Source organism: Centropristis striata, chromosome 13 (genome assembly GCF_030273125.1).
Source record: "Centropristis striata isolate RG_2023a ecotype Rhode Island chromosome 13, C.striata_1.0, whole genome shotgun sequence".
NCBI lineage: Eukaryota > Metazoa > Chordata > Actinopteri > Perciformes > Serranidae > Centropristis > Centropristis striata.
The window spans coordinates 30,326,531-30,350,395 of NC_081529.1; the positions used below are offsets into that span (position 1 = coordinate 30,326,531).

Here is a 23,865-nt window from a genome sequence, read left to right on the forward strand (position 1 = left end):
ACACAAAATGACCAAAAAAGACACAAAATGGCAGGAAAAAAACTAAATGACCAAAATAAGACACAGAATGACCAAAAAAAGACACAAAATTATTAAAAACGACACAAAGTTATTTAAAAAAAGACAAAATTATTTTTTTTAAAAAGACACAAAATTATTTTAAAAAGACACAAAATTACCAAAAAAAAAAAGGACACACAAAATTACGAAAAAAAAAAAAAGTAATTAAAGGGACCTTTCACACACAGCATGGTAAAGTGCCATTCATATGAAACTCACATTAAACTTTCATATCAAGGTGAGGGCCACAAAACATTGTCACGAGGGCCGCAATTGGCCCGCGGGCTGCGAGTTTGAGACCCCTGCTTTAAATTGACTTCTTTTTAAGAATTGGTGCTAATTTTCACTGGATCAATATGGTCACTGCAGGCTTTCACTCTGATGGATATGATGGAGATGCCATTGAAGGCTCTGGTTCACTGAGCTCCACCTGAATACGTGTACCACAGCACTCAGCCTCTCTGTCGTTCAGAGGTGAGTCCCCTCTGCACCTCGTCGGCGCTTTTTTGTGCGCGTCTTTTAACATATCCGCGCTCTCCAGCTGGAGGCAGTCACCGCGCGCACCACACCGCGAGCGCATCGGAGCTTTGTGCACAGCACGTTTTTAATTTATTTACATGTCCGGCGTTGTATTTTGCCATTTTCTCCTCGTGTGTGAAGCAGGCTGCATTATGGGATTATTAAAAAGGGGAGATCACATTGCAGAGAGATCTACTACTTCGATGTCGGTGAGACAAACTTGATCAATATTTGGAGACGAGGAAGATGGAGCTGCCATAAACACTAAAATACTTTCAGCCGTACAGAAGTGGCGCATTTTGTAGATAGAGAGACTGAACCCAGCCGCAGGTAAGACCATACTTTGTAGAGTGGTAAGAGAGCAGTATATATGGGGAATAGCAGCCTTCGGACCTTGTTGGAAAATTTTAAGCACTCACTCCAATATTTAGACTATTACAGTATAAAATCACCTTTGCTTCAACAGACATACCAAAATATCAGCATTTTACTGATAAAATGCTGATGTTCTGATTTGATTTTATAGCACAAAACCCTCAGCACAGTTTGTGCAGAGTTTGTTAACACTGTAATGAAATTCCTGGCTTGACCTTATCCTCACTTTATTTTCCATAAGCTGGATTTGCATGATTAGCCGGGAGCATGAAATAATTAATTCAGCTGAAAATGGATCTCCTGATGTCTTCTACATTTTAGCTGCTAAAAGCGAAGATTAGAGCATGGCATTGAGCAGCAAAGAAGAAAAGCCCTTATGAAAAACTAAAAACTTATTATAGACACATTATTCAACAGTTGTTTTAATGGCAAACTAGATTTTTTCTTTCTTTGGATTGTTCTGGCTCGAGGCTGGTTTTTGTATAAAGAATACCTGTTGCACAGTATGAATGACACCTCAAACACAGCAATTTAACAGTGAAGAAATTAATATTTCATAAGAGTGGCGATATATTACTGATTCCAACAGTGATCAGGGACTTGTGATATTTTCTATTTATTGTTCACCTCAGCAGCAGAGCTACAAAGACGTTATTGTGTTTTATTTCTGTTTCTTTAGAAGTAAAAACTATATGCTTGTTTATATTATCATATGAATCACAAACTAAATGTATTTCTTTTAATTAGTTACCAAATGTTTTATAGTAAAATATTATGTCCATCCACCCTACTCACAAACATTTATAAACATCAACAAGCTTAACTGAGCTCAAACATCCCCTTTGCTGAAATTTAGTTGCTATTCACTCAAAAAACAAGACTCCAAGCAGTGTCCATCCTGTTCTGCTGCCATGGTGAAAATGATAAACTGGCATCATAAAACCTCTTATGTTATTGGCACAAAACTAACTTGTCAGACCACATTTGCCTCCTGTGCATTGGCAGTGACGAGCACTTCAATCCAACTGCAGCGAGCCTATTGGCAGTACTGTGGTCCCCCCTCATTCAATTACTTAGGCTGGGATTAATTTACATCTATTCCCACCCCCTAATAAATATAAAAAATATGTGTCAGCAAAGAATTCAATGTAACCCCATAACAGCTGATCATCTAGCAACACGTAAAGGGCAAGCGGTTCCCTCAGGAGAGCTTATGACTGTGAGGTGTGAGGAGTGATTTCCCTGGGTAGCAGTTCCTGATCAAATAAACACACAGATAGTCTGGCCTCAGGTAGCAGGTGCAGCAAAACATCCCGAGGTGCTCTTCTTTACACGTTATCAATCAGGTCTGCTCTCAAGAGATTCAGATATAAAGTCTATAAAATCCTCTTAACTACTGCTACTGGCCGTATGTGTGATTAGAAAAGGAGATTTTCTCTTTTTTTCAAAAAGGGCACATGTAAGCATACTGTGCTTAGCCAAGCACTGAAACATAAAACAAGAAAAGCTCTTGTTCTGACTGATAACATGGATTCTTGGCATCACAGAGATCACACATAGTGGCAGCCACTTGTCACATTTAGATCAATTTTCAACATCCTCACATCAGCAAGTAGAAAGGATGAGAGATCACATTCAATATCATGAAGATGATGATGATGATGGATCATTTATTCTTCTGGAAAGTATAAAATCAATATCAAGTGGAATATTTTTTTAATTCTCTTTTAACTTGACCCTAGCTGCCAGGAATGTAAAAATAATTTTGAATAAAAAGGTCATTTTAAAGGTGCAGTGTGTGGTTCTGGAGAAAGATAGTTGATTAGTGAGTTTCATATCCAGGTTGTGTTGGTTGTCAGGGCGAACCAGTAACCAGGGAATGAGACTCAATGATCAATTATCCACATACTAGACCTTTAAAATGTTCACCATTACTGAGATAAGTGTTTATGTGTGCAGGTGAGATGCCATAATCCATGTGAGACAGTGAGGCATCATGGACTCCTGGATCTTCCCATCGTCCCCTCCCAACCTTTCGGAGCACCTCATGTACGACAGCTTCATGCAGGCCAATGAGTCCGACCTCCATGGAAACTACACGGACCACAGCTTCAACAAAACCAGCACGGTGGTCATCACCTGCTTGTACTTTCTGGTTTGCACCGTGGGGCTCTGTGGAAACGCCCTCGTCATCTACGTCATACTGCGCTACGCCAAGATGAAGACAGTTACCAACATCTACATCCTCAACCTGGCAGTGGCCGACGTGCTCTTCATGCTCGGCCTGCCATTCATCGCCATCCAGCTGGCGCTGGTCCACTGGCCCTTCGGCCCCGTGCTCTGCAGGGTGGTGATGACCGTCGACTCCCTGAACCAGTTCACATCCATCTTCTGCCTGATGGTCATGAGCATCGACCGCTACCTAGCTGTGGTGCATCCCATTAAGTCCACAAAGTGGCGCAAGCCACGCATGGCCAAGACTATCAACTTAGCCGTGTGGGGGGTGTCGCTGATGGTCAACTTGCCAATCGTCATCTACAGCGGCATCATCACAAAGCACGACGGCTGCTTCTGCACCATCGTGTGGCCTGAGCCTCAAGAGGCATACTACACAGCTTTCATGTTCTACACCTTCATCCTGGGCTTCTTCCTGCCCCTCATGGTCATCTGCCTTTGCTACTTGTTCATCATCTTTAAGGTGAAGTCCTCAGGCATCCGTGTGGGTTCCTCCAAAAGGAAGCGCTCTGAGAGGAAGGTGACTCGGATGGTGTCCATCGTGGTGGCGGTGTTTGTCTTCTGCTGGCTGCCGTTCTATGTCTTCAACGTCACCTCTGTGACAGGAACCATCAGCACCACTCCCATTCTGAGGAGCACATTTGCTTTTGTTGTGGTGCTGGGATACGCCAACAGCTGCGCCAACCCCATCCTCTACGCCTTCCTATCGGAGAACTTCAAGAAGAGTTTCCAGAATGTTCTGTGTCATAAGAAGGTGGGTGGGCTGGATGAGGCTGATCGCAGCGACAGCCGTCAGGATAAGTCTCGCATGATAAATGACCCCACGGAGACACAAAGTACTCTGCTGAACGGGGACCTGCAGACCAGCATCTGAGAGGACTCACATACGCTCTCTCATACAGAACAACCACCAGGCTGAAAAGTGAAGCCAGTGCCAAAAACTGCAATTCCTCCACTGGCCACTTAAGGCTGGCTTCTAAAAGGGACTCAGTCTTCACACAGGGTTTTTCCATTGGAGGTGGTTCCCGGCTGCAGCCCGGCTGGTGCCCAATTGTGAACAGTTCTTTGGTTTCCACCACCAAAAAAACGGGTTCCACAGCGGAACCAAGTCTCTATCTGACCGACAAGACCAACTTGGCTGTTGAAAGAGACCAACTAAAGCATGTATCGTTAATTTATTTCATTTGTATAACTACAATGTGATTGATACGGACGAGCTAGCATGCTAACAGTAGCCTGCAATCGTTAGCGGTGCCATTGAGAGAGACCAACTAAAACATTTATCATTCATTTATTTGATTTGTTTAACTGCAATGTGATTGACACGGGCAAGCGGGCTAGCAGGCTAGCGTTAGCTTACAACAAAGTCTAACATTAACATCTTACGATCAGTGTTAAAAAGAATGTATTTGGCATCCATAGTGATTAAAATGAGCAGCACAGATGAGTTGTAGAGACATGTAGTCTGTTGTTGTTATTATACTTGCCGAGAGAGTCATGAGACATATACAGACGTTAGCAGTGACGCAATTACGTGGCTCTAGAGCCTGTGGAAAAAGCAAACAGTTCAGAGTTCGCAAGTAGAACCAACTAACACCAGCCGGGAACCGGTTCTGGTCGAAAAACCCTAATAGAAACCCATGTTAAAATGTCCAATTTTACAGCAAAAATAGACATGTTTAAAGCCTGGTACAAAAGACGCTTTTATCTCTATAGCTAATATTCCCCTCATGACAACTGTACAGGGGTCACATTTTATATAACTTACTCACTGAACATATTATACCTTATAATAATAAGTTATACATAATTAAGGGCGTGGCTGCTTTGAGTGACAGGCTGCTGCTCTCTCAGGTGGCTCACCTGCTTTCAGCCTTCCTCAGCTCATCCCTGCTCCACCTCTTCGCCCCTTTTTTTGGATTAGCCGGGAGGGGGGAGCCAGGCACGAAGATGGCATCTGTCGAAGCCACTGCAGCCTCCAACTTTGAGCTTTATTTCAGCTCTTAAGAAACCAATGGGTAAAAACAGACACTACATCTCTAGTCTCTAAGGTCACATCAGAGAGGAAGAGGACATAATTAAATATTAAACATGTCACAGAGGAACATTTTCCTTGTTAAAGAGGACAAAGCACCAATAGAATATCGAACTGCTCTCTTCCTGTCTACCTTTGACACATTGTAGGGTTCCATTGGTTGTAATCAAATCCATTATAGTGTAATCAGAAGTTCATACAGCAGTTTGCTCTATGCTGTCAATGAAAATTAAATCTGTTTGGCTGTTTGTTCTCAGGAGTATTGACTCTGAGGAAAGGCAGAATGGACACTAACACCCACTTGCAAATGGTCCCCTGGGTGATGTGAATTTTCCCTGGAGACCCATGCAGGATTATATACATAGTGTACAGGAGAGCCGGTGCCAAGTTTCCACAGTCCTGCATTATGTAAAAAATAGCAACACAACAGTGTGCTCATACCCTGAAAAACAAAACACTGTTGTTAAAAACTGGCAACCTCATCATTCCTCTATTTTTGTTCTTGTGTCATCAGTTATTTCTCCATTTGGCTGTAAATGACTGTATAGCCACTATATGAAGAGGATTTTATATTTAGTGTCATTTCGTTTTCGAGACACTGAATAAGTAAGGTTTTATCTGAGACATGATGATGTCAGTGCCATTGATTCTTGTGTTTTGTAGTACAGTCTGTAGAACAGTCTGATTTAATGTGCGACCAGTTCTACTTGTGAAGAAATGTATCAAATGTAAATGTGAACAGTGTTCAGTCTGCAGGCAAATATTTGGTCCTGTGTCACTCGCTGCTTCAATATAGCTACATGCATAATTTATATTACATTAATGGTACTGACTCGATATACAGAGCCAGCCTCTAACCAAAGTGCTGCTATGATGTACAGAATCTCTACTAAAATGTTGTATAGTGTTATATAAAGTGATGCCACTGTATGCCTGTTTCCACTGGACTGTATTTCTGTTGGGAATGGTTCTTTCTCTTATTATTTATGTATATCATGTGATAATGTTGCTGTCATTTTTTGCAGTTGTCACAGTAACTGCTTTTGTCAAAACTGCATGATTCTTAATGTGTTTTTATGTCATCCAAGAGTATAAACCCTGCTCAGACAGGGTGACCAGACAGCCCTGAAAATGCAGGACGGTCTTTATCAGAGTTTTTATGAGTTATAGCTTGATAAAACCTTTATTCTTTGTGAAACACCATTTTGGTGTTGCCCACAGAAAGTCACTGTTATGTCTGTAGTCTACATGAATTATAGCAGTAGGGTTGTAGGGTTTTTTTTCTGTAAGCTAACTTCCAGGCATAGCCTGTGCATAGCAACTTCACTGTCTATGCCAGGGATGGGCAACTTAAATGCTGGAGGGGGCCACAATTTTTCATCAACACTATCACAGGGCCACATATAGGCCCGTGCACTTCACCAGATATGATGAAACTGCAATTTTAAATATGTTTACAGTGCAGTAACTTAACATATTTCATGCTCAAATGCATGTATTACAGTAGAAATAGGAATACAAAAGGTTTGAAGCAAATAAAAAATAACCACTTACTGTGATTTCTTTTTTTAGTGCAAGAACAGCAGACCAACATTAATTGCAAGAAGTCATTTTGTGCATTTTTACACTGCACTTTTAAGATTTCATGCTCAAATGCATGTAGTTGTATTGAGGGCCATATCAAGTGAGGGTGCGGTCCGTATGCGGCCTCCAGTTGCCCATCCCTGGTCTATGTCATGTTTCACATCACCAATGTAACTTAACCAGTAGTTATGGCCATTTATCTTAATTATTTAACCCTCTTTTCTAAGCCTTACCATGTACTTTTCCCTATAACCTTGAAGAAGTAGTTTTTTTTCCAAATTTAACAACTGTGAATGTCACGTTAAGGTATGAAGTGTTGATTTCTCTGCTAACGGCAGGGGTGCTAATTTAAGAAACGCTCCCGTGGGTCATGTTTGGGGGTGGGAACAAACGTCCAATGTGGTCATTTGATTTGGATGACTTGTTGTTTTTTTGGTTACTCTGTTTTGCAAATATGAGGGACCTAGCTTTTCCTGCCCCCCATAAGGGGTACACCGTTCAGAGAGAAAAAACAGACAAATGTTTTGGGCCCCCAAAATTGTTTTGGGTGGGAAACTGCCCCTGATGGCTGCTTATAGTTGTCATTGTGCAATGCCAGCTATAAACCCCCTTAAACCTCCCATAAAGTCACTTTACAGAATACTGCCTCTGTTCTAAACCCCCCCTAAGTGGGGCCCTTCTAGGTGTTCTGTGTTAGCCGGATGCTGTCAGCCAGCTACCTGTAACTGTCATTCATACAACAGCCCTCGATGGGCTTCATTGCCTCTGGCCCCCCAGAGTCTAGTCCCGCCACTGCCTCCCAGTGCAAACCACTTGTATAATGACACTGACCCATCCTCCTCTTACAATCCGTGACATTTGGGAGGCGACATTTCAAGTCCAGTTTTTGTCTCCGGGTGTCTGAGTGACGTGAATTTGTGAAGGGCTAGAACACTTATCCTCAAGAGGCTCTGGTGTTCCTTTATCATCATCACCATCATCACTGTGCTGCTCACAGTTCATCCTGCCGTCCTGTGACTCCATCTATTGCTGAAGTCAGATTACTATCTGTCTATCTATATAAACTATCAAACCTTTATCCTACATATGCAGGCCCCGCTTCATTTACACCAAAGCCAGTGACAGATCAAGATTAATGTGCAAAGAATCATGTGTGTGCATGCTGCATTCATCGCTACTCTCAAGCTAAAATGTAGAAAATGTATATGAAAATCGTCTTCATGTGTCAATATTGCATGATACATAGAAGTGTGCGCACACACACACACACACAAACACACACACGTGTTGTGAATTGTGCCATGACTAATCAAATTCCATATCCAATCTCTCTCTCTGCATAGTTCTTTACCTGCTCTGTAAAGTCTTATTACCATCGAAAGACATGACACACCTCTAGTGTCTTATATTTCCATAGCAACAGTGACCAAGAGTATTGGTCCCATGGTTACACTAATTAGCATACTAATAATAATAGAGAGATGACTCTGGACATGAATTATGAATGTAGACATTGCTCAGATGACTAAGGCTGCATTAATGCTGTGAAACCAAACACCTCCGTCAGATAAAACCTGATTCAAGTGTATAGTTTGTGTTAGTGTGCAGCACAAAATGTAATATATCATTCAGCTGTAATTAGGATTTTGGCTTTTCTTACAATGCTTATATTTTATTTTTCAGCTTTTTTTCTAAGATTACATTGCAGATTTTCTACTTTCCTTTGATAGTTTAGTTGTTTTATTGTTGAGCCTTATTTGAATCGCTCAAATGTTATGTCTCACAGGCTTTTTAAGATATTACAACTGTTAAAAGTTTAATTGTATAAAGTTTGCATCATGTATGTTCTTCTAGTTTTGTGTTCTGTTCAATTATAGTGAAACTTCAAGTTTGATGGAGCAAACATGGACTGTATAGTTGTGTTGAAACTAAATAAAGTCAGTAATAAGTGAACATTTTTGGGTCCAATGTTGTGGAATGTTTTTCATGAAGAAAATATTTAAAAGTGGGAAAATACTTTATGTTGGAATAAGAATAAACATTTGGAGGAAATGTGTAGAATGTATTGACTTAAGAATGTGAATTTGAAATGCTCTATGCCTGATAACTTAAAGGCCTTTTTGTTATTATCAGATATAAAACATATTTTAATGTGAGGCCATCTCATTTAAGATGAATACTTTCCCTTTCACATTTTTTTAAGATACCTGCATTGCATTCAATCCTTATGCAGGTTTGATTTTTTTTTTTTAAACTGACCTTCCCTGAGCTTCCCAAGTTTGACCACAAAGTGGCGCCAAAGCCAAACGCATAACTGAAGCTTCTCTCAAAACAGAATGAACAGTCTAATAGAAAGCCTATGGTGAGAGTGCATGTTTGCAGTTGTGTTGTACCGTATTCAGCCTATTAAATCTTGCTATAGATAGCGTTCAACTATCTATATGCTGAAAATAAAAGGACTAAGTATGTCCAAATACATAGTTTGTCAAAAATACCAGGATGTCTACATTTTGCAGTATGCATTTCTGGCTGTTTTGACCCACAATCCTCCGTGCAGCATTTACAGTAGTGTTCAAAATAATAGCAGTCCAATGTGACTAACCAGAACACACCCCTTTCAACTATTTGCCCAATTGCACAGCCTTAAGAGCGTGCATATCACCAATGCTGGGTCTTGTTGGTTTTCTGAGAATCTACTGCACCTACTGGTACCTTGTTTGCCATGTAGCAATAAAAAATATACTAAAAACCTGGAATAATCTGGTTAGTCACATTGGACTGCTATTATTTTGAACACTACTGTATAATGAGCAAAAGTGTCAACGTTGAAGTACAATGTCAACATTGTATGCATAATGCATGCAAGAGTTTCGGAACACAGTCTGGGTTTTATTATAAAGGCTATAGTTGAAAATTCATGTTTGCAAATGCATTGCACTGACAATCCTCAACATCAGCTTTGTAAATAAAAGCTCCCGTTTCCTTCACATTACTTTGTTGACAGGAATATACTTCAGCACTTCAGTTTCAGAACATAATAATGTTCAAAGGAAGGGCGGTGTGAATGGAGCAAGAGACAAAATAGAGAACATACACATTCCAGTTTTGTTCTGAGTTTAATCACTGAAACGGATAATGAAGCTCTCCTCTTCCTTCTTCGTTTCAGCTGCGTCCCTGAATGTCCTTGGGTGGCCTTAACTGCTCCATGATACATCAAAACAATGTGCGACCATTTCACAAGTCTTCACTGTTCAGAAACCCGCCGTAGCCCTCCAGCTGAGGTTCTGCAGCAGACCAAAGGATATGCATGTTTGTTTTCAATTACAGAGCAGCTAAACAACCAGGGGTTGTGGTTTTTTTTTTAATGTGGCATTACTGTGATAGGTTAGGGCCCTCATCTTATACATGAGTGATTTTTTTTTTTTTAATTCTGTGTTTTTTTTTATACATACACAATCAGTGATATTCAAACAAAACAGACCACAACACCCTGATGTGTATGTGCATTATCTAAAGTCTGACTTGACAGCATACTGATTGAATAGAGCACTGGGTTTACTGCACTGCAGAGGCAAGACACACCACGAACCACACCGGTCTACACCAGCCACACAGTTGCCATGGAGAAGATTAACACTGATGGATTCAGAGCCAGGCTGTGGTCGCACAGTGCCCGTATACGTGCAATGTGTTTTACCCTCTATATATCTCACATGATCGTCTTCCCAGCCCCAAACTACAAAACAAAAATCATGATGGGCAGCAGGCCTTGAGGCATTACCGAGGGCAATTTTTCACATATTATAAGATCGTGAGAGCCCAAGTCGCATGCAGTGTTGTTAAATGGGCTTCTTTTTTTTCCTTTTTTTTGCACAGAGCATCCAAGGTGTTTAATGAGGAGAGACCACAGCATTCTCACATATTATCAGACCTCATTTGGAGTTCATGTATCGAGTCTTCTCTTCAGAATGCCATACGAAACCCAAAGCTCACATTCAACATACAGTTCATAAAAAGCAAAGGTGAGCCAATTGAACCATCACCGTCACCATCATTATACCAACAATTCCACAAGAATGAAAGTATAATACGTCCAAAAAAAAATTATTTCCAGTACCAGGACAGCGAGGGACACATGACTGTACTGAAAAAAAAAAAGACACTGAAAAGAACAGTAAACAAAAATTCAATGAGTTGCTAAAAAAAATAGATTTTCCCTGCCCTCAACCAGACTTAAAAATAAAACAATCAACACAGTAAATAATGGAACATGAGCACACTCAGGTCCAAATCTGCTTAGTTTCCATGGCAGCACTTCCCCAGCAACTGGCAAAGGCAGCGTCTCTAAGCTCTCCCATGTTTTTTTTTTTTGTATTTTTTTTTTTGCTCTTAAAAAATAGATGTATACTAGATTCATACAGTATTTCATAACTAAATTCACAAATGATAAGAATCATAACCTTTAAAAATGTTCTTGCAAAGTTCATAATACGTCGATTCTATTCTTCTTTCTTTTTTTTTGCGTTCAGTCCCATATGCATATGACAAACAAACTGTCTTCCATCAAGTTAAATGCTTGGTCAGTTGAAACGATAGCACCATGGGAGAGAAATGGAGGGTGTGTGTGTGTGTGTGTGTGTGTGTGTGTGTGTGTGTGTGTGTGTGTGTACAGGGTGGAGGGGGTCAGAATACTGTAAGAAAAAAATCCAGATGTGCCCAATCAACATGACAGTCAGTTGCACTCAGACAGCCCCTGCAGCAGGTCGGGGAGGGGAGAGAGAGAGAGAGAGAGAGAGAGAGAGAGAGAGAGAGAGAGAGAGAGAGGGGTGTGGGGCCTCTTCCCTGTGCCCGAGCCTGGAACTGACGGTGCCCGACTCTTCCTCCACCTTCTCTCCTCTTCATTCAGTTTTGTCAAGTAGATGCCAAGAAGTAGCTCAGTGCTTTTTTTTTTTTCTTCTTTTGAAAGGTTGCATGATTTCACACGTCTTTTTTTTTTTTTTTGCCCTCCATTGTGGGAGGCGCAGACTGGTAGTCAAAGAGTTTCAGGTAGGTTTGTGTGTTTGTGTTTCATCCTGTCCCCAGTCCCTTGACTCTCTCGTTAGAAGAGCAGTGGTTCTTCATGGTCAGTGGTCACAAAGACTACTCGTACTCAAGGAACTGTTTATGGTAGAATAAGAGATACCTGAGGGGGAAAAGAGACACTTGATTGAGATTTCATACTGTAGAACACTTTGTAGTACTTCTAATAATTTACAAGTAATGGAGTGAGAATATGGAACAACTGCAGCGATGAAATGAAATCATGCACAACAAGTGTTAAGTTAAAAAGGCTTATGAAAAATGATATGCTAAAAAAGTATAGGTTGCAAACTGGTTTGTTTGTTTGTTTGTTTGTTTGTTTGTTTTCTTTGCGGGAGTAATAGAAATTCTCAGATCTAATTTGTTTGATATACTATGGTTGACTGATAAGAAAATAAATAAATAGATAAATAATAATAATATTACATATTTATTTGATATTAAGTGGCTATATATAGAGAGAAAATCTCTTATTTGAAGTGTTGAGTACCAGGGGATAGGCCTAGATAAGTATTTTTTACTCAGCCTACTCCCTTTTTTTCGGACCAAAATGATATAAGGATATGCGCATTGAATATTAAGTTAACTGGTTCCTATTACTTTGTAGTACTTCTAATAATTTACAAGTAATGGAGTGAGAATATGGAAAAACTGCAGCGATGAAATGAAATCATGCACAACAATTGTTAACTTAAAAAGGCTTATGAAAAATGATATGCTAAAAAAGTATAGGTTGCAAATAGGATGAGGACGTTCTTGTAACTGCCTTCAGTGTTTTGTTCTGTTGTTGTTGTTTGTTTTCTTTGCGGGAGTTATAAAAATTCTCAGATCTAATTTGTTTGATATACTATGGTTGACTGATAAGATAAATAATAATAATAATACACATTTATTTGACATTAAGTGGCTATTTATAGAGAGAAAATATCTTATTTGAAGTGCTGAGTATCAGGGTTTAGGCCTAGATAAGTATTTTTTACTTCAGCCTACTCCCTTTTTTCGGACCAAAATTATATAAGGAAATGCGCATTGAATATTAAGTTAACTGGTTCTTATATCCATCTTATTATTTGACGGGGCAGATGCATGTATATGTATAGGGCTATATATACTGTATGTGTGTAAATGTTTATATGTTTATGTACATCTGTTTAATGGTGCCTATGTGAGTATGTGTATGAATATGTATATGCATCTAGTCTACGCTGTTGTATTTCATGTTGTTCATTTTTTCGGTTTGAAAAGAAGAATTAATAAAATGAAAATAAAATGAATATCTTATTCCCATACTCACCCTTCACTATCGAGTACGTCCTTAATGCTGGCCTTGGTGATTATGGCATCATCACATTTGAACCACTGGTCTTTGTGCTGGCGGATGAAGCTGGTGTAGTGGCCACTCTCTAATGTGCCTTGGTGGTTGACCACCGCAAACAAGGAATACCTGGAAATAAAAGACAAAGATGTGAATTGGTCCTCAAAAATATTCCCTCTAAATCATGGGTCTCAAACTTGCGGCACGCGGGCAAATTGCGGCCTTCGTGGTGATATTTTGTGGCCCTCACCTTGATATGAAAGTTTAATGTGAGTTTTATATGAATGGCACTTTACCGTGTTGTGTGAGGTAATTTTGTGTCTTTTTTAAATAATTTTGTGTCTTTAAAAAAAAGTGTCTTTTTTTAATATTTTTGTCTTTTTTGGTAATTCTGTGTTTTTTTTTTTCATTTTGTGTCTTTTTTTCATTTTGTATCTTTTTTTTTAAAGTAATTTAGTTGTTTTTTTTGGTAATGCTATGTTTTTTTTTGGTAATTTTGTTTATTCTTTAGGTCATTTTGTGTCTTTTTAAAATAATTTTGTGTATTTTCTGGTAATACTGCATGTTTTTTCGTCATTTTGTGTCTTTTTCTGTCATTTTGTGTCTTTTTTAAAGTAATTTTGTGTCTTTTTGAGGTAATTTGAGTTTGAGACCCCTGATCTAAATCACCACTTATGAACCACTAGAGGTATTTGGTTAGAGGTGCTCTCTGTATCTGCAAAAAAAGAAAATACAGCCTTGGGAAACACAAGTTACTCAGTGCTTCCCAAATGTTTTTTTTCTCCACAAATACGAGATATTAAAATATATTCAATTTCAGTAATTAGGCAGTAAGGGAACCATAAAATAATCATAATAAAAAAATGGAATCCTGACGTTTTTTTATCTTAAAAAAAGTTACTCAGAAAGATAAATTGAACATCAAAATACTGGTACTTTGTACAGCTTTTTAAGAGTAGGCTCAAACACTTTTCAAGCACTTTCAAGGTACATATAATAGATTTCCAGACTCTCAATGCCTCTATCCAAACATCTCAATTGTTAATAGAATAGTTAGAGAACAGAATTATTCATATCCACAGCAATATGCAATGTATGGTGACACTTTATTTTACAAGATGTTCATATTAACTATGACCCGTGCAAGATCGTAAACACGCATCTAAGCGGAAGTTACGAATACAGCGAGGCCGAAAAGTCAAGTGGACAAAGCTCATTCCAAAACGAGAGTGATTTTGGGGGTGGCATTCACTGTGGTCAGGGAGTGTGTATGCACTAAATGCAAATCCCACTCATTCCAACTTTAAAACAAGTATTTTATAAAACCCCATTATCCTCTCCATACATGATCACCTTTATTCGACTTAAAGCCCATACTGTCATTATTTTCATACTTTTGTTGTGTATTAGAGGCCTCCTTGTCTCTACTACAAACCACCTGTCAATGGTATTAAGACAGTAAATTCCCTGTAAATGTCCTAGAAAATGAAAGCCATTGTAACTGTCATGGATGAAGAAAACTAAGCAGCTTTTAATAGGCTTCAAATTGATTTAATTTGGGGAAGTCACAGCCGGATGCCTCTGGTCATTAGCATGTGCTGCTGTGCTAGAGGACAAATTATTCTTATAAGTCAGTGCTGCTGAGAAGCAGCAGAGTGTTCATAAACCTGTTTGCTGTAGTACATGTTTTTCTTCGGTACTCACTTATTGTCGTTGTTTAATACATCAACCGTCTGTTGATACTGCCCGTTCATTCTGCTCTCTTTACTGTGAGGAAAAAGAATAGCAAGACATTAGCATTTTTTTAAAGCTGCATGCATGTGTAAACATGCTGCACTTGCACCTGAATCCACTAGGTGGCAGAAGTATCCTTTCCATAAAAGCAGATATCTTTCCAGCTGGTGCTTCTAATGATCTTTCTGTCTCTGAACAGAGCTGAATGGATGCTACAGTCAGGGGTGGGGCAATAATGCTGCTGCATGCTTTTCTGACATCAATATGTATTCATATGGAGCATTTTATAATGCTGTTTGGCAAAGATGCAGATGTGTGCGATTACAGAGTGCATAGTATGTATAATTCATCATACAGTATGTAGATGTATGCACATTAATGTGTAATAAACCGATTCAATTAGTGGCAACTGTGTTTTTAGGGGAAAAAATCAGTGTATTTATATCTGGATGTGAAAACCAGCAAGACAAGATGTGGAAGTGAAGGGTTACCTGGATGCCATGAAAGGCGTCATGTCCAACTCTAGGGGGAAGGAAACATATGTAGTGATCTTCCTCCGCAGTTTAGCAGAGTGCTCAAACCGCTGGAGATGGCCAGAGAGGGAGGATGAGAGAGGAGAGAGGGGGAAGGGGCAGGAACATGGCAAGAGAAGGAGATACAGAGGAAGAGAGAGAGAGGGGGAGGGGAGAGGACACATATTTAGAAATAACAGGCATCATGATTACAACATACAAAACACAGCTAGTGAAATGTGAAAATGCATGTTGTGCACCCCCCGGCATTCACACATTTACACATTCATAACAAGATAATAACAGGCTCAGATTGATCTTAGACAATCTTCTTGCAGCCTGTTCCTATGAATATCATAAATACATTATAGCCCCTCCCCTCAATACTGTTATGATAAATAAAACATGGCCAGCCTAGGACTGTACGAGTCATTAAAGTCATAGGTGTCCTGGGACGCTGGGTGAAAGGGGCTACACAGTAGGAGGTAATGCACCAACAGCTGAATCGAATCACGAACACACCTACGCACAAGCAATGTAGCAGACAGCTATAAGTCACTGCAAAATCTGAACTTCGCCTTCATAAGATGCAAGGCTGCATACACACAGGGCAAAATGGACCAAATATTGCATCATATAAATATATTTATATATTGCAAATCATGAAGTTATAAAAATTTAAACTACACAACTAAATAGGATTAAAGTATACATAAATAATGCATTGGCATATGAATGATTGTTTAAGGCACATCAGAGTCCAGAGTTTTATAAAATGAGATGGGTGGATGATATGAGCTTAATGTACCCTTAAATAATCTAATATCAGACAGTGACAGATAATGTAACAAGTGATAAATGGCAGCATGTTGTCGCTGGCTGACTCACTTTGAGATGGAAACATGCTACGATGGGGAGCTTCTTCATTGTCAGCTGTTTGGTGGACTCCTGGTAACTATGGCAACCGCCGCACTTGATTTTGGCACTGCTTCCTAGATGTTCGGGCCGCGTAAACCTGCAGAGGGAGGGTCGGGATAAAAGAGACGAGAAGACTTGTGAGCGGGTGTGAAAGAGCAGAGAACATGTGGGCAAACAAGAGACAGGAAGTGCAAACTGGGAAAAAGAGGAAGAAAACTATCATGGTTATGTTCTTTTTTTGTTATGTTAGATAAACTGTTTGATCTCGCCTCCTGTAGCTCGCAAAACCTGGTTCCACTCCCACAGACCTGAAGTTAATCTGCAGACTTGTGCATCAAGTCAGCCTGCAGAGTTTTGGTGCAGCCACTCTGTATGTCAGCCCACCCAACCCAGAGCCCTGCTGGTAATGCCAACGCCTCTATCACCACGGCAACAGCACCAACCAGCTCTGTACCTTTAAGAGACTTGCTGCAGCAACTAGGGGTGTGTGAGGTGCTGCAGTAAAAAAAAAAAAAGTCAGAAGGAAAGGAGGCGAGAGAAAGAGAGGGGGAGGATGAGACGAATGCGAGAGGTAGAGAGTGAGGGCACGGGGGAAAAGGAATTAGGTGGAGAGGGGAGGGAATGAAATAAGATAAGAGGAGAGGAGAGGAGGAAAAGAAATTGCAAGAATGAAGAGGCAGTGGAGGAGATATGAGAGGTCACACCTGCTCTGCCAACCTGGTGATGGTGGAAGATGAGATCCAGGGATAACAGGGTTGTTGTGCCTGAGCAGACACAATATGTGACCCCTCATACAAGCGGAGGGATAAATGAAATTTATTTCAAGTGGAGACGATTGATGCCCACGAATTTGTGGAGGTGACAGAAGAGATACAGGGAAATAAGTGAAAGAAAATGAATAGAAAGCAGCAGTACCTTCTTATCTTTCCAAATGTTATGAACATGGCTGATGTTCTCTGCATCAGCACGGGGCATAGACTGAATGACGTGGATTTACTTTCCCCACTTTATGAACAATTCAGCCAAAATATCCCAGGTCCCTGCCATCTTACGCATTTGGAATCTGAGTAGTTGTGATCGGGTGGTGATCTGTAACGAGGGCCCGCCCATACGCCGCCCAACCAATCGCAAGTAGGATTGCAACAGTATGAGATTTGTAAGGAGTACTTTTTTCATACCATATACTCTACAGGCCAAAAGTTTGGAAGCAAGATCAAATTTGTAAAAAAATGATCATCATTGGTATGCTTTGCAATGAAATAAACATGATTATGATGCAGAGTCGCTTATTAGAACACATTTTTACTATAATTATCAGGTCTTTGGGTTTTTATTGCTTAGACTTTGTGTATCCTTCTTTCCTTAATGGATAAATCTGTTTCTTTTGTCAGAGATATGAACAGTTGAGATTTATTGGGATTTTTGTATCCAATCTTTTAAAAGCCAAATAGCTAAAACGAATAATGCAAGCTGTGATTTTTGCACTTTTGCACTAAAGTTGTGACTCTTCCAAATCTTCTCAACCCTGAAATTGTTTTCTTTTTTTAACATTTATTCAGCAATGATCTGGTAACATCAATGTATACATAAAGGTCAATTGAGGAAAATGGTTCAAGTCAATGAAACCAAAGTCTGATTGTGCAGTAAACACATCCAAAAATCCAAATAATTCATACTGGTTTTTAAGAAAGCCATTGTGAACAGAAAATCTAAGTTTCTTCCAAACTTTTGGCCTGTAGTGTATATGCAAATGTCAATGGTAAGATAAAGGTCAATGATACTGGGATTTGCTGCAATTCTAATCGTAAAAATCAATCACAGCCGTCAATTATGACATTTAATCCATTCAATAATATCAAATATCTTACCAAACTTATCAGAAAAATAAACATGTACTTGATCCACATGATCCTTTATTGTGGCAAACGTCTCATCCTCTAACACAGAGGGGGCGGGGCTTATGATATTTACTGCAGTTAGCCACTAGTGGGCGATCAGGATGTTATGGCTTCCCTATTTGGGCACTTTCATGTCATTTTTTTATATACAGTCTGTGGCCCAGGGGAACATAGCTAGTAGTAGTACTTTACATTAAAGGTTTTTGGAAAGAAGCACTTATCATTTAGCGCAATTAAATATTCTACAACTGTGATTGCAGGGAATGTAGTTTTTATTTTGAGAGAGGGTATAAAAAGAGAGCAAATCAACATTGACGTGTCAGAAAAAATGAGACAACCTGTCTGGTGTCAGCTTAGAAATTCAGCCTGTAATTATTTTGTTTGTATTTTTTTGAGTTATAGTAACCTGGTGAGGTTTCTCTATAAGCCCACCCTTTATTTCCTTCCATGTGAAAGATATATTTGTTGTGTTTATTGTTTGTATTTTGAATGATTGTGTGCAAATAAAACAAAATAAATAAAAATCAAAAAGCTGAGACTGAAGCTGTACCTGCGTAGGCAGTCTGTGAGAGTGGTGGACCCTGACAGGTGGCTCTCTCCATTGACTGTGCCGCCGTCCCCTCCAGGGCTGAGGGGCCAGAAAGGCGTCGATGAGCCAGGAAGGTCCAGACTGATGTCCCAGAATGGATCTATCGTTGTGGAAACCCCACTACAGAAAAGAGAGAGAGAGAGAGAGAGAAAAAAGGGAGTTTAACTATGAAGTTGAATAAATAGTGTGCGTTAGTTTGTGTGTCATTTGTTACAGGTCATGATGAAAGGATGATGACACAGATGGCAATACACCAGCTTGACTTCACACAGCCTCTGTAGATTCAAATCAGGTTTTTGTTTAAGCCCTCTGGAAGATCGAGTGTGTGCATGTGCATAATATACAGCAGGTCCATTTGCAATTCAATGAAGTGTTACATCAGAGAAAATTGGCTTTACATAAGGAATTTGTATTATTACAGTCCAATGACTGTGATGGACTGCAGCCCGGGCAAAATGGAGGCTTCCAGAGCAGAATACACGCAGTATATACAAATATATGCACACAGGGGAAGGGCTGCTTCACATTATCACTTTTGATTAGATGAGTCATGGTGCTGTAACACCGAGTGGTACCAGCAGGTGGCTATTAAGACAAGTGGGCATGCATTTATGATAGGTGAGAGAGCAACCCTGCAGTAGTATGGCGTCAGTATGGAACCATTTTTGTTGGAAAAGCTTTAGGGGGTGCATCTTCTGTTTCTTAGGGCCTTAACCATAAGGAATCTGTAGCCAGCAGGAGAGTTGTTTAATTACCACAGAGGGGTTTCATTTACAGCAGAATGATACCCAAGACAGCATCGCTAGCTCAGCACCAGCAGTCTCTCTTTTCACTGTGGAGGCAGGTAACATGGCACTGAGCTGGGCCTGGCTCGCCTGCTAGTATGGGCGAGGTGCTTTGCAGTTCAGTGCAGCGTGCTAGTGTTAATGTGACAGGACAGCTCTAGGGGGCAGGCAGGCAACGCTTGGGTTGCGCTGCTGTCTAGACAACCCCCCCTTACAGCAAGCTCTGCAGGGACGGGGCCTTTAAATAAGAGCAGAGCAGAAGTGGACACAACCAGTAGTTCAGCCACTCTGGGAGGACAGGTGGTGTCCACATCGATCAGCCCAGCGGGGAGAGAGAGGACTATTCTATCGGAGGACAACAAGGATAGGTGCATGATGGATGGAGGAGTAAATGTAGGAAAAAAGGAAGGAGGGGTTTGTAGGTGGAGATGTGATGCTCCATCAAGATAAAAAGGACAGAAAACAACTCAGGTGGGACTTTATTTTTTGGTAAATTGCTTTTTTACACTTTTTAAAAAGTGACACACAAACTTACTGGCAAACTTGACAGGTAACATCTGATTGCAAGCCCCCAGTGAAGATTTGGTCAATGATGCAGTTACAGTGGTTTGGATTGTTGGCCTTCTTCCCATTGTCGTCTCCTGCGGACCACAAAGAGCAGACATTAGGACCACACACACACACACACACGCAAGGTGAACACCAGCAACCTTTTCAGCACCTTTGTGGATTCTAGCTAATCGAAGCAGGCATTACTGCAGGGTCTGTGGGTGAGTCAGCCTGCCATTGCACTGCAGCAGGGCCTATTGACATTCCTCACACTGCTTGCTTCCTGTCCCTTCGGTACACACCATTGCCATTCTCCTTCAGTATGCTTCCAGTGAAGTAAGGCACTGTGCTCTGTGGGTAGATCTAAGGTGTAACTCGACATGCCGGATCAGAGGCAGTAGGTGGCCCACACACACTCCTCTCAATCTCAACTGATACTGCTCTTTCCTCCGCATCCCATTCAGAACTGAATGGAAAAAGCTGCAATCATGAGTTAACAGAAATTATTTTTAAAAACGCAAATGCAAAAAATATATATATTTTTTTTATCTCAATATTAGTAACACTTCGTCACACTGTTAAAATAATCCCCTAAATCATTTTTTGTCAAAATTGTTTTTTTTTGCCTAAATCATCTCCTATGGTAAAATCACCCCACGTCCTCAGTTGATCAGATCATGTGATTTTACCCCTTTAAGATAATGGCCTATGTCAAGTGTGTGACTTATGTGGATTTATTATGCCTAAGTCAAAATAAAATGTGACTTAGGCAATTGTGTGAACATGCCTTTGTGACTTAAGCAAGATATGATAACACTTTATTTTGAAGGTGTCTACATAAGAGAGACATGAGCGTGTCATAAACATGACATGGGATGTGTCATGAACATTAATGACACTTTGAAGTAACATTAATGCTCATGATACTTGTCATGTCATGTTTCTGACAAGCTTGTGTCACTCTTATGTAGACACCTTCAAAATAAAGTGTTACCATATCTTGCTTAAGTCACAAAGGCATGTTCAAAAAATTCATTTATTTCTCTTAAGTGAATGCAACTTAAGAGAAATAAATGACTGAAGCAATTTTTTTGACAGTTTACACACAGTGTTATTACTATGCCAATAGCCATCCTTTGTTACATCCTTTTTGAGTGAAATGATCAATAAATGTCATATGTTACACTTTTGGTGAAGTTTTTTGTGTTTCCTGCAAAACTTGAAAAAACGAAAAAAATTATTTTAACAGGGTGACGACTTGGGTTCCATGTTGTAGATAAGAATTTTTTTTTTCAATTTTGGTAAAATAATCAAAGAAATTCTATTTTTTTATTGAATTCATTGTAGCTCTGTTATACTGCACTAAAGACATTTTGAGTTCTACCTACTTCTTGCCATGTGCTATTTCCATAGAGGTGCAGCGAAAAACAAGGCCACAGTGAGTAAAATGTGACAGGAGCAATAAATGTCCTGAAACTGCTTAGAGTTTTGGGGTTGAAAGACAACACATTGGTGTTTTTATCCTTAATGTAGAATACACACTGGGGATAAGATATTGATTCTTTATTCTTACTGATGGTGTCCCCTTTGCAGTGCCTGTGTAGTACATCCAGCGCTGCGATGAGGAACTCGTGGGCATCTTGCTGCTCGTAGCCTGCGAGGTGACGTGCATGAGTCCAAACCAGGTGCAGCAGCCGGAAGGGAATGTGGGGCGAACGGTGGCCCGAGTAGAACTGAAAGCAGGGAAGAGAGATGGGAGAGTTGGTGGGGGGGTGAGGAGGAGAGGGTGGTTAGCCTATTTTTCCAGGTGTTATTAGGTACATTATATTTTATCACCCCTTTGCCAATGTTATGGCTCGTTCCACGCTGTCATCTATAATTCATCGCTGAACCATAAACGTTTCGTCAGTCAAGGTAATTTTCTGACTCGTAGCACCTACTTTCTTTTGGCCTCGTCAGATATGAATAAATTCCACCACATGTCGCCCAACAGCCCCGGCTCTAATGACAACACACCCATAGAGAGCAGAGGTGTGATGAACAGGGCAGATAAGATGAATAACTGCTTGGAAAACTGGAGCGTTTGGAGCGAAAAACATCCATCTGTGAAGTGTTGCGTATTCTTTGCGTTGCCATGGGGATTCAAGTGAGTGACAACCCAGGTCGGGGTCAGGAGATGTGGATAAGAAAGTACCAGAGCCGAAGACTTGGCGGGGCGCAAACGCTCCAATGAGGTTCCAACCGGAGCTCATTAATGCCAGAGAGGGCTCTCATTTCTCGACACGGAGACGTTGCACACACCTTGCTTTATTCTCCGCGGCTCTCTCTGAAATGTGATTGAGCTGTGAGAGGGAAAAACATGCCGCGCTGACGTCTCTTTAGAATCTTACAAACTCGCCTCCTTTTCAGCAGTTTGAAGGTGGTTGACGAACGCTGCAAGAAGAGGAGGAAACGGGGGAGAGAGAGTGGCTGATCAAAGCAGGCTGAGCCTCTCAACTTCACATCTAAAAGACTCGGTGTGTGTGTGTCTGCAGAGTCAGAAGACAGCTTTTGATGACGATGTGGAGGTGGGTTAGAAAGAATGAGGGAAAGGGATCCAAGTAAGCAATGAAATTAGAGAGTTTGGGACAAGGCGGGGCGACAGAAGGACTCAGGAGTGATACTGTGTGTGTTTAAAAAGATACATTTTTCTCGTCCGACTGATCTTGAATTTTCTGTCTCTCACAGAGCTGAATACTCAATCAATGTCAGCCTCCATGGGTGATAGAGGTGAGCGATTACCTCCTTCATGTGTTATGTAGCCGAACGGTTCAGCAAACTGAGACAGGGCAGGGCTCTGTGTGTGTGTGTGTGTGTGTGTTGTGGAGGGGGGGGGTTGTTGATGACTCAAGTCATTATAGCACCACTTGCCATCTGTGGGCCCATATATACTGGAAAGTGAGAGGGTGTAAGAAAAAAGCGAGGCAGTGTGGGAGCAGACCAGGCAGATATTACATAACGCTCAGGGCCGATGAGTTTATCCGATGCAAAATTTCAAACTTGCGCATCCAAGAGCTGCGATTTAGAGGCTATAAATGGCTGCAACAGAATTCACATTGACTGACCAGGTTCAATAAAAGTGTAATTACGGCTTTCTGCTTATTCATTTGCATGTGGCTCTGTACATTCCTTTCAGGCAGGATTTCTCCCTTCTCTCTGCCTCCCTCTTTGGACTCAACAAAAGAGCTCAACAGTGACTCAGCCTTCTGCAGTGGGTTACTCTGCAAGGGAACATTCTGTATTATATGTTTTTTAGAAAAACTCTAGACTTATGACTCAGTTGCTACAGAAATCAAACATTCTCCTTTTTCTTTTCTTTGCCGGATTAAGCATGTTACAAGACACGAAAACTGCGCATCATACCTCCTGAAAGAGCTGCGACATCTCACACACCAGACAGGAGTTTGATTGCATCTCGCACTTGTGTCTGTCGGAGAGGAAGAAGTCTCGCAGCAGCGGCGTGTGTGTTAGGGCCTGAACAATGCAGTTCATGAAACATGTGTTGCCCAGGTTTATTAACCCTCGTAAACCTGCAGGACAAGAAGAGACAAAGAAAAAAGTGTGAGTGCAACATGGCAACGAAAATTGAACATGACAGTGCTTCTGATTCATACTGCTGCCATAGGAGGGAACTTGAAT

General features: G+C 40.6%; 2 protein-coding genes across 4 annotated transcripts in view; one reads left to right on the forward strand and one right to left on the reverse strand.

Annotated features, from left to right (window-relative positions):
- The first annotated feature begins 372 nt into the window (after positions 1-372).
- Positions 373-8,756, forward strand: LOC131982729 (somatostatin receptor type 2-like). Its single transcript, XM_059347300.1, has 2 exons — positions 373-909; positions 2,914-8,756. The coding sequence occupies exon 2, from the start codon at positions 2,951-2,953 to the stop codon at positions 4,061-4,063; it is 1,113 nt and encodes a 370-aa protein (XP_059203283.1). The 5' UTR covers positions 373-909; positions 2,914-2,950; the 3' UTR covers positions 4,064-8,756.
- A 920-nt stretch (positions 8,757-9,676) lies between these two features.
- Positions 9,677-23,865, reverse strand: part of LOC131982728 (ubiquitin carboxyl-terminal hydrolase 22-like) — a 35,795-nt gene continuing 21,606 nt past the window's right edge. For all 3 annotated transcript variants that reach the window (XM_059347298.1, XM_059347297.1, XM_059347299.1), the window contains 9 exons: positions 23,590-23,756; positions 21,761-21,920; positions 20,174-20,279; positions 18,815-18,973; positions 16,337-16,463; positions 15,428-15,519; positions 14,907-14,969; positions 13,182-13,331; positions 9,677-11,990 (listed from right to left, as the gene is read on the reverse strand). In XM_059347298.1, coding sequence (XP_059203281.1) covers positions 11,948-11,990; positions 13,182-13,331; positions 14,907-14,969; positions 15,428-15,519; positions 16,337-16,463; positions 18,815-18,973; positions 20,174-20,279; positions 21,761-21,920; positions 23,590-23,756 — 1,067 coding nt within the window. In that variant the 3' untranslated portion in view covers positions 9,677-11,947. The remainder of the gene's footprint in view (positions 11,991-13,181; positions 13,332-14,906; positions 14,970-15,427; positions 15,520-16,336; positions 16,464-18,814; positions 18,974-20,173; positions 20,280-21,760; positions 21,921-23,589; positions 23,757-23,865) is intronic.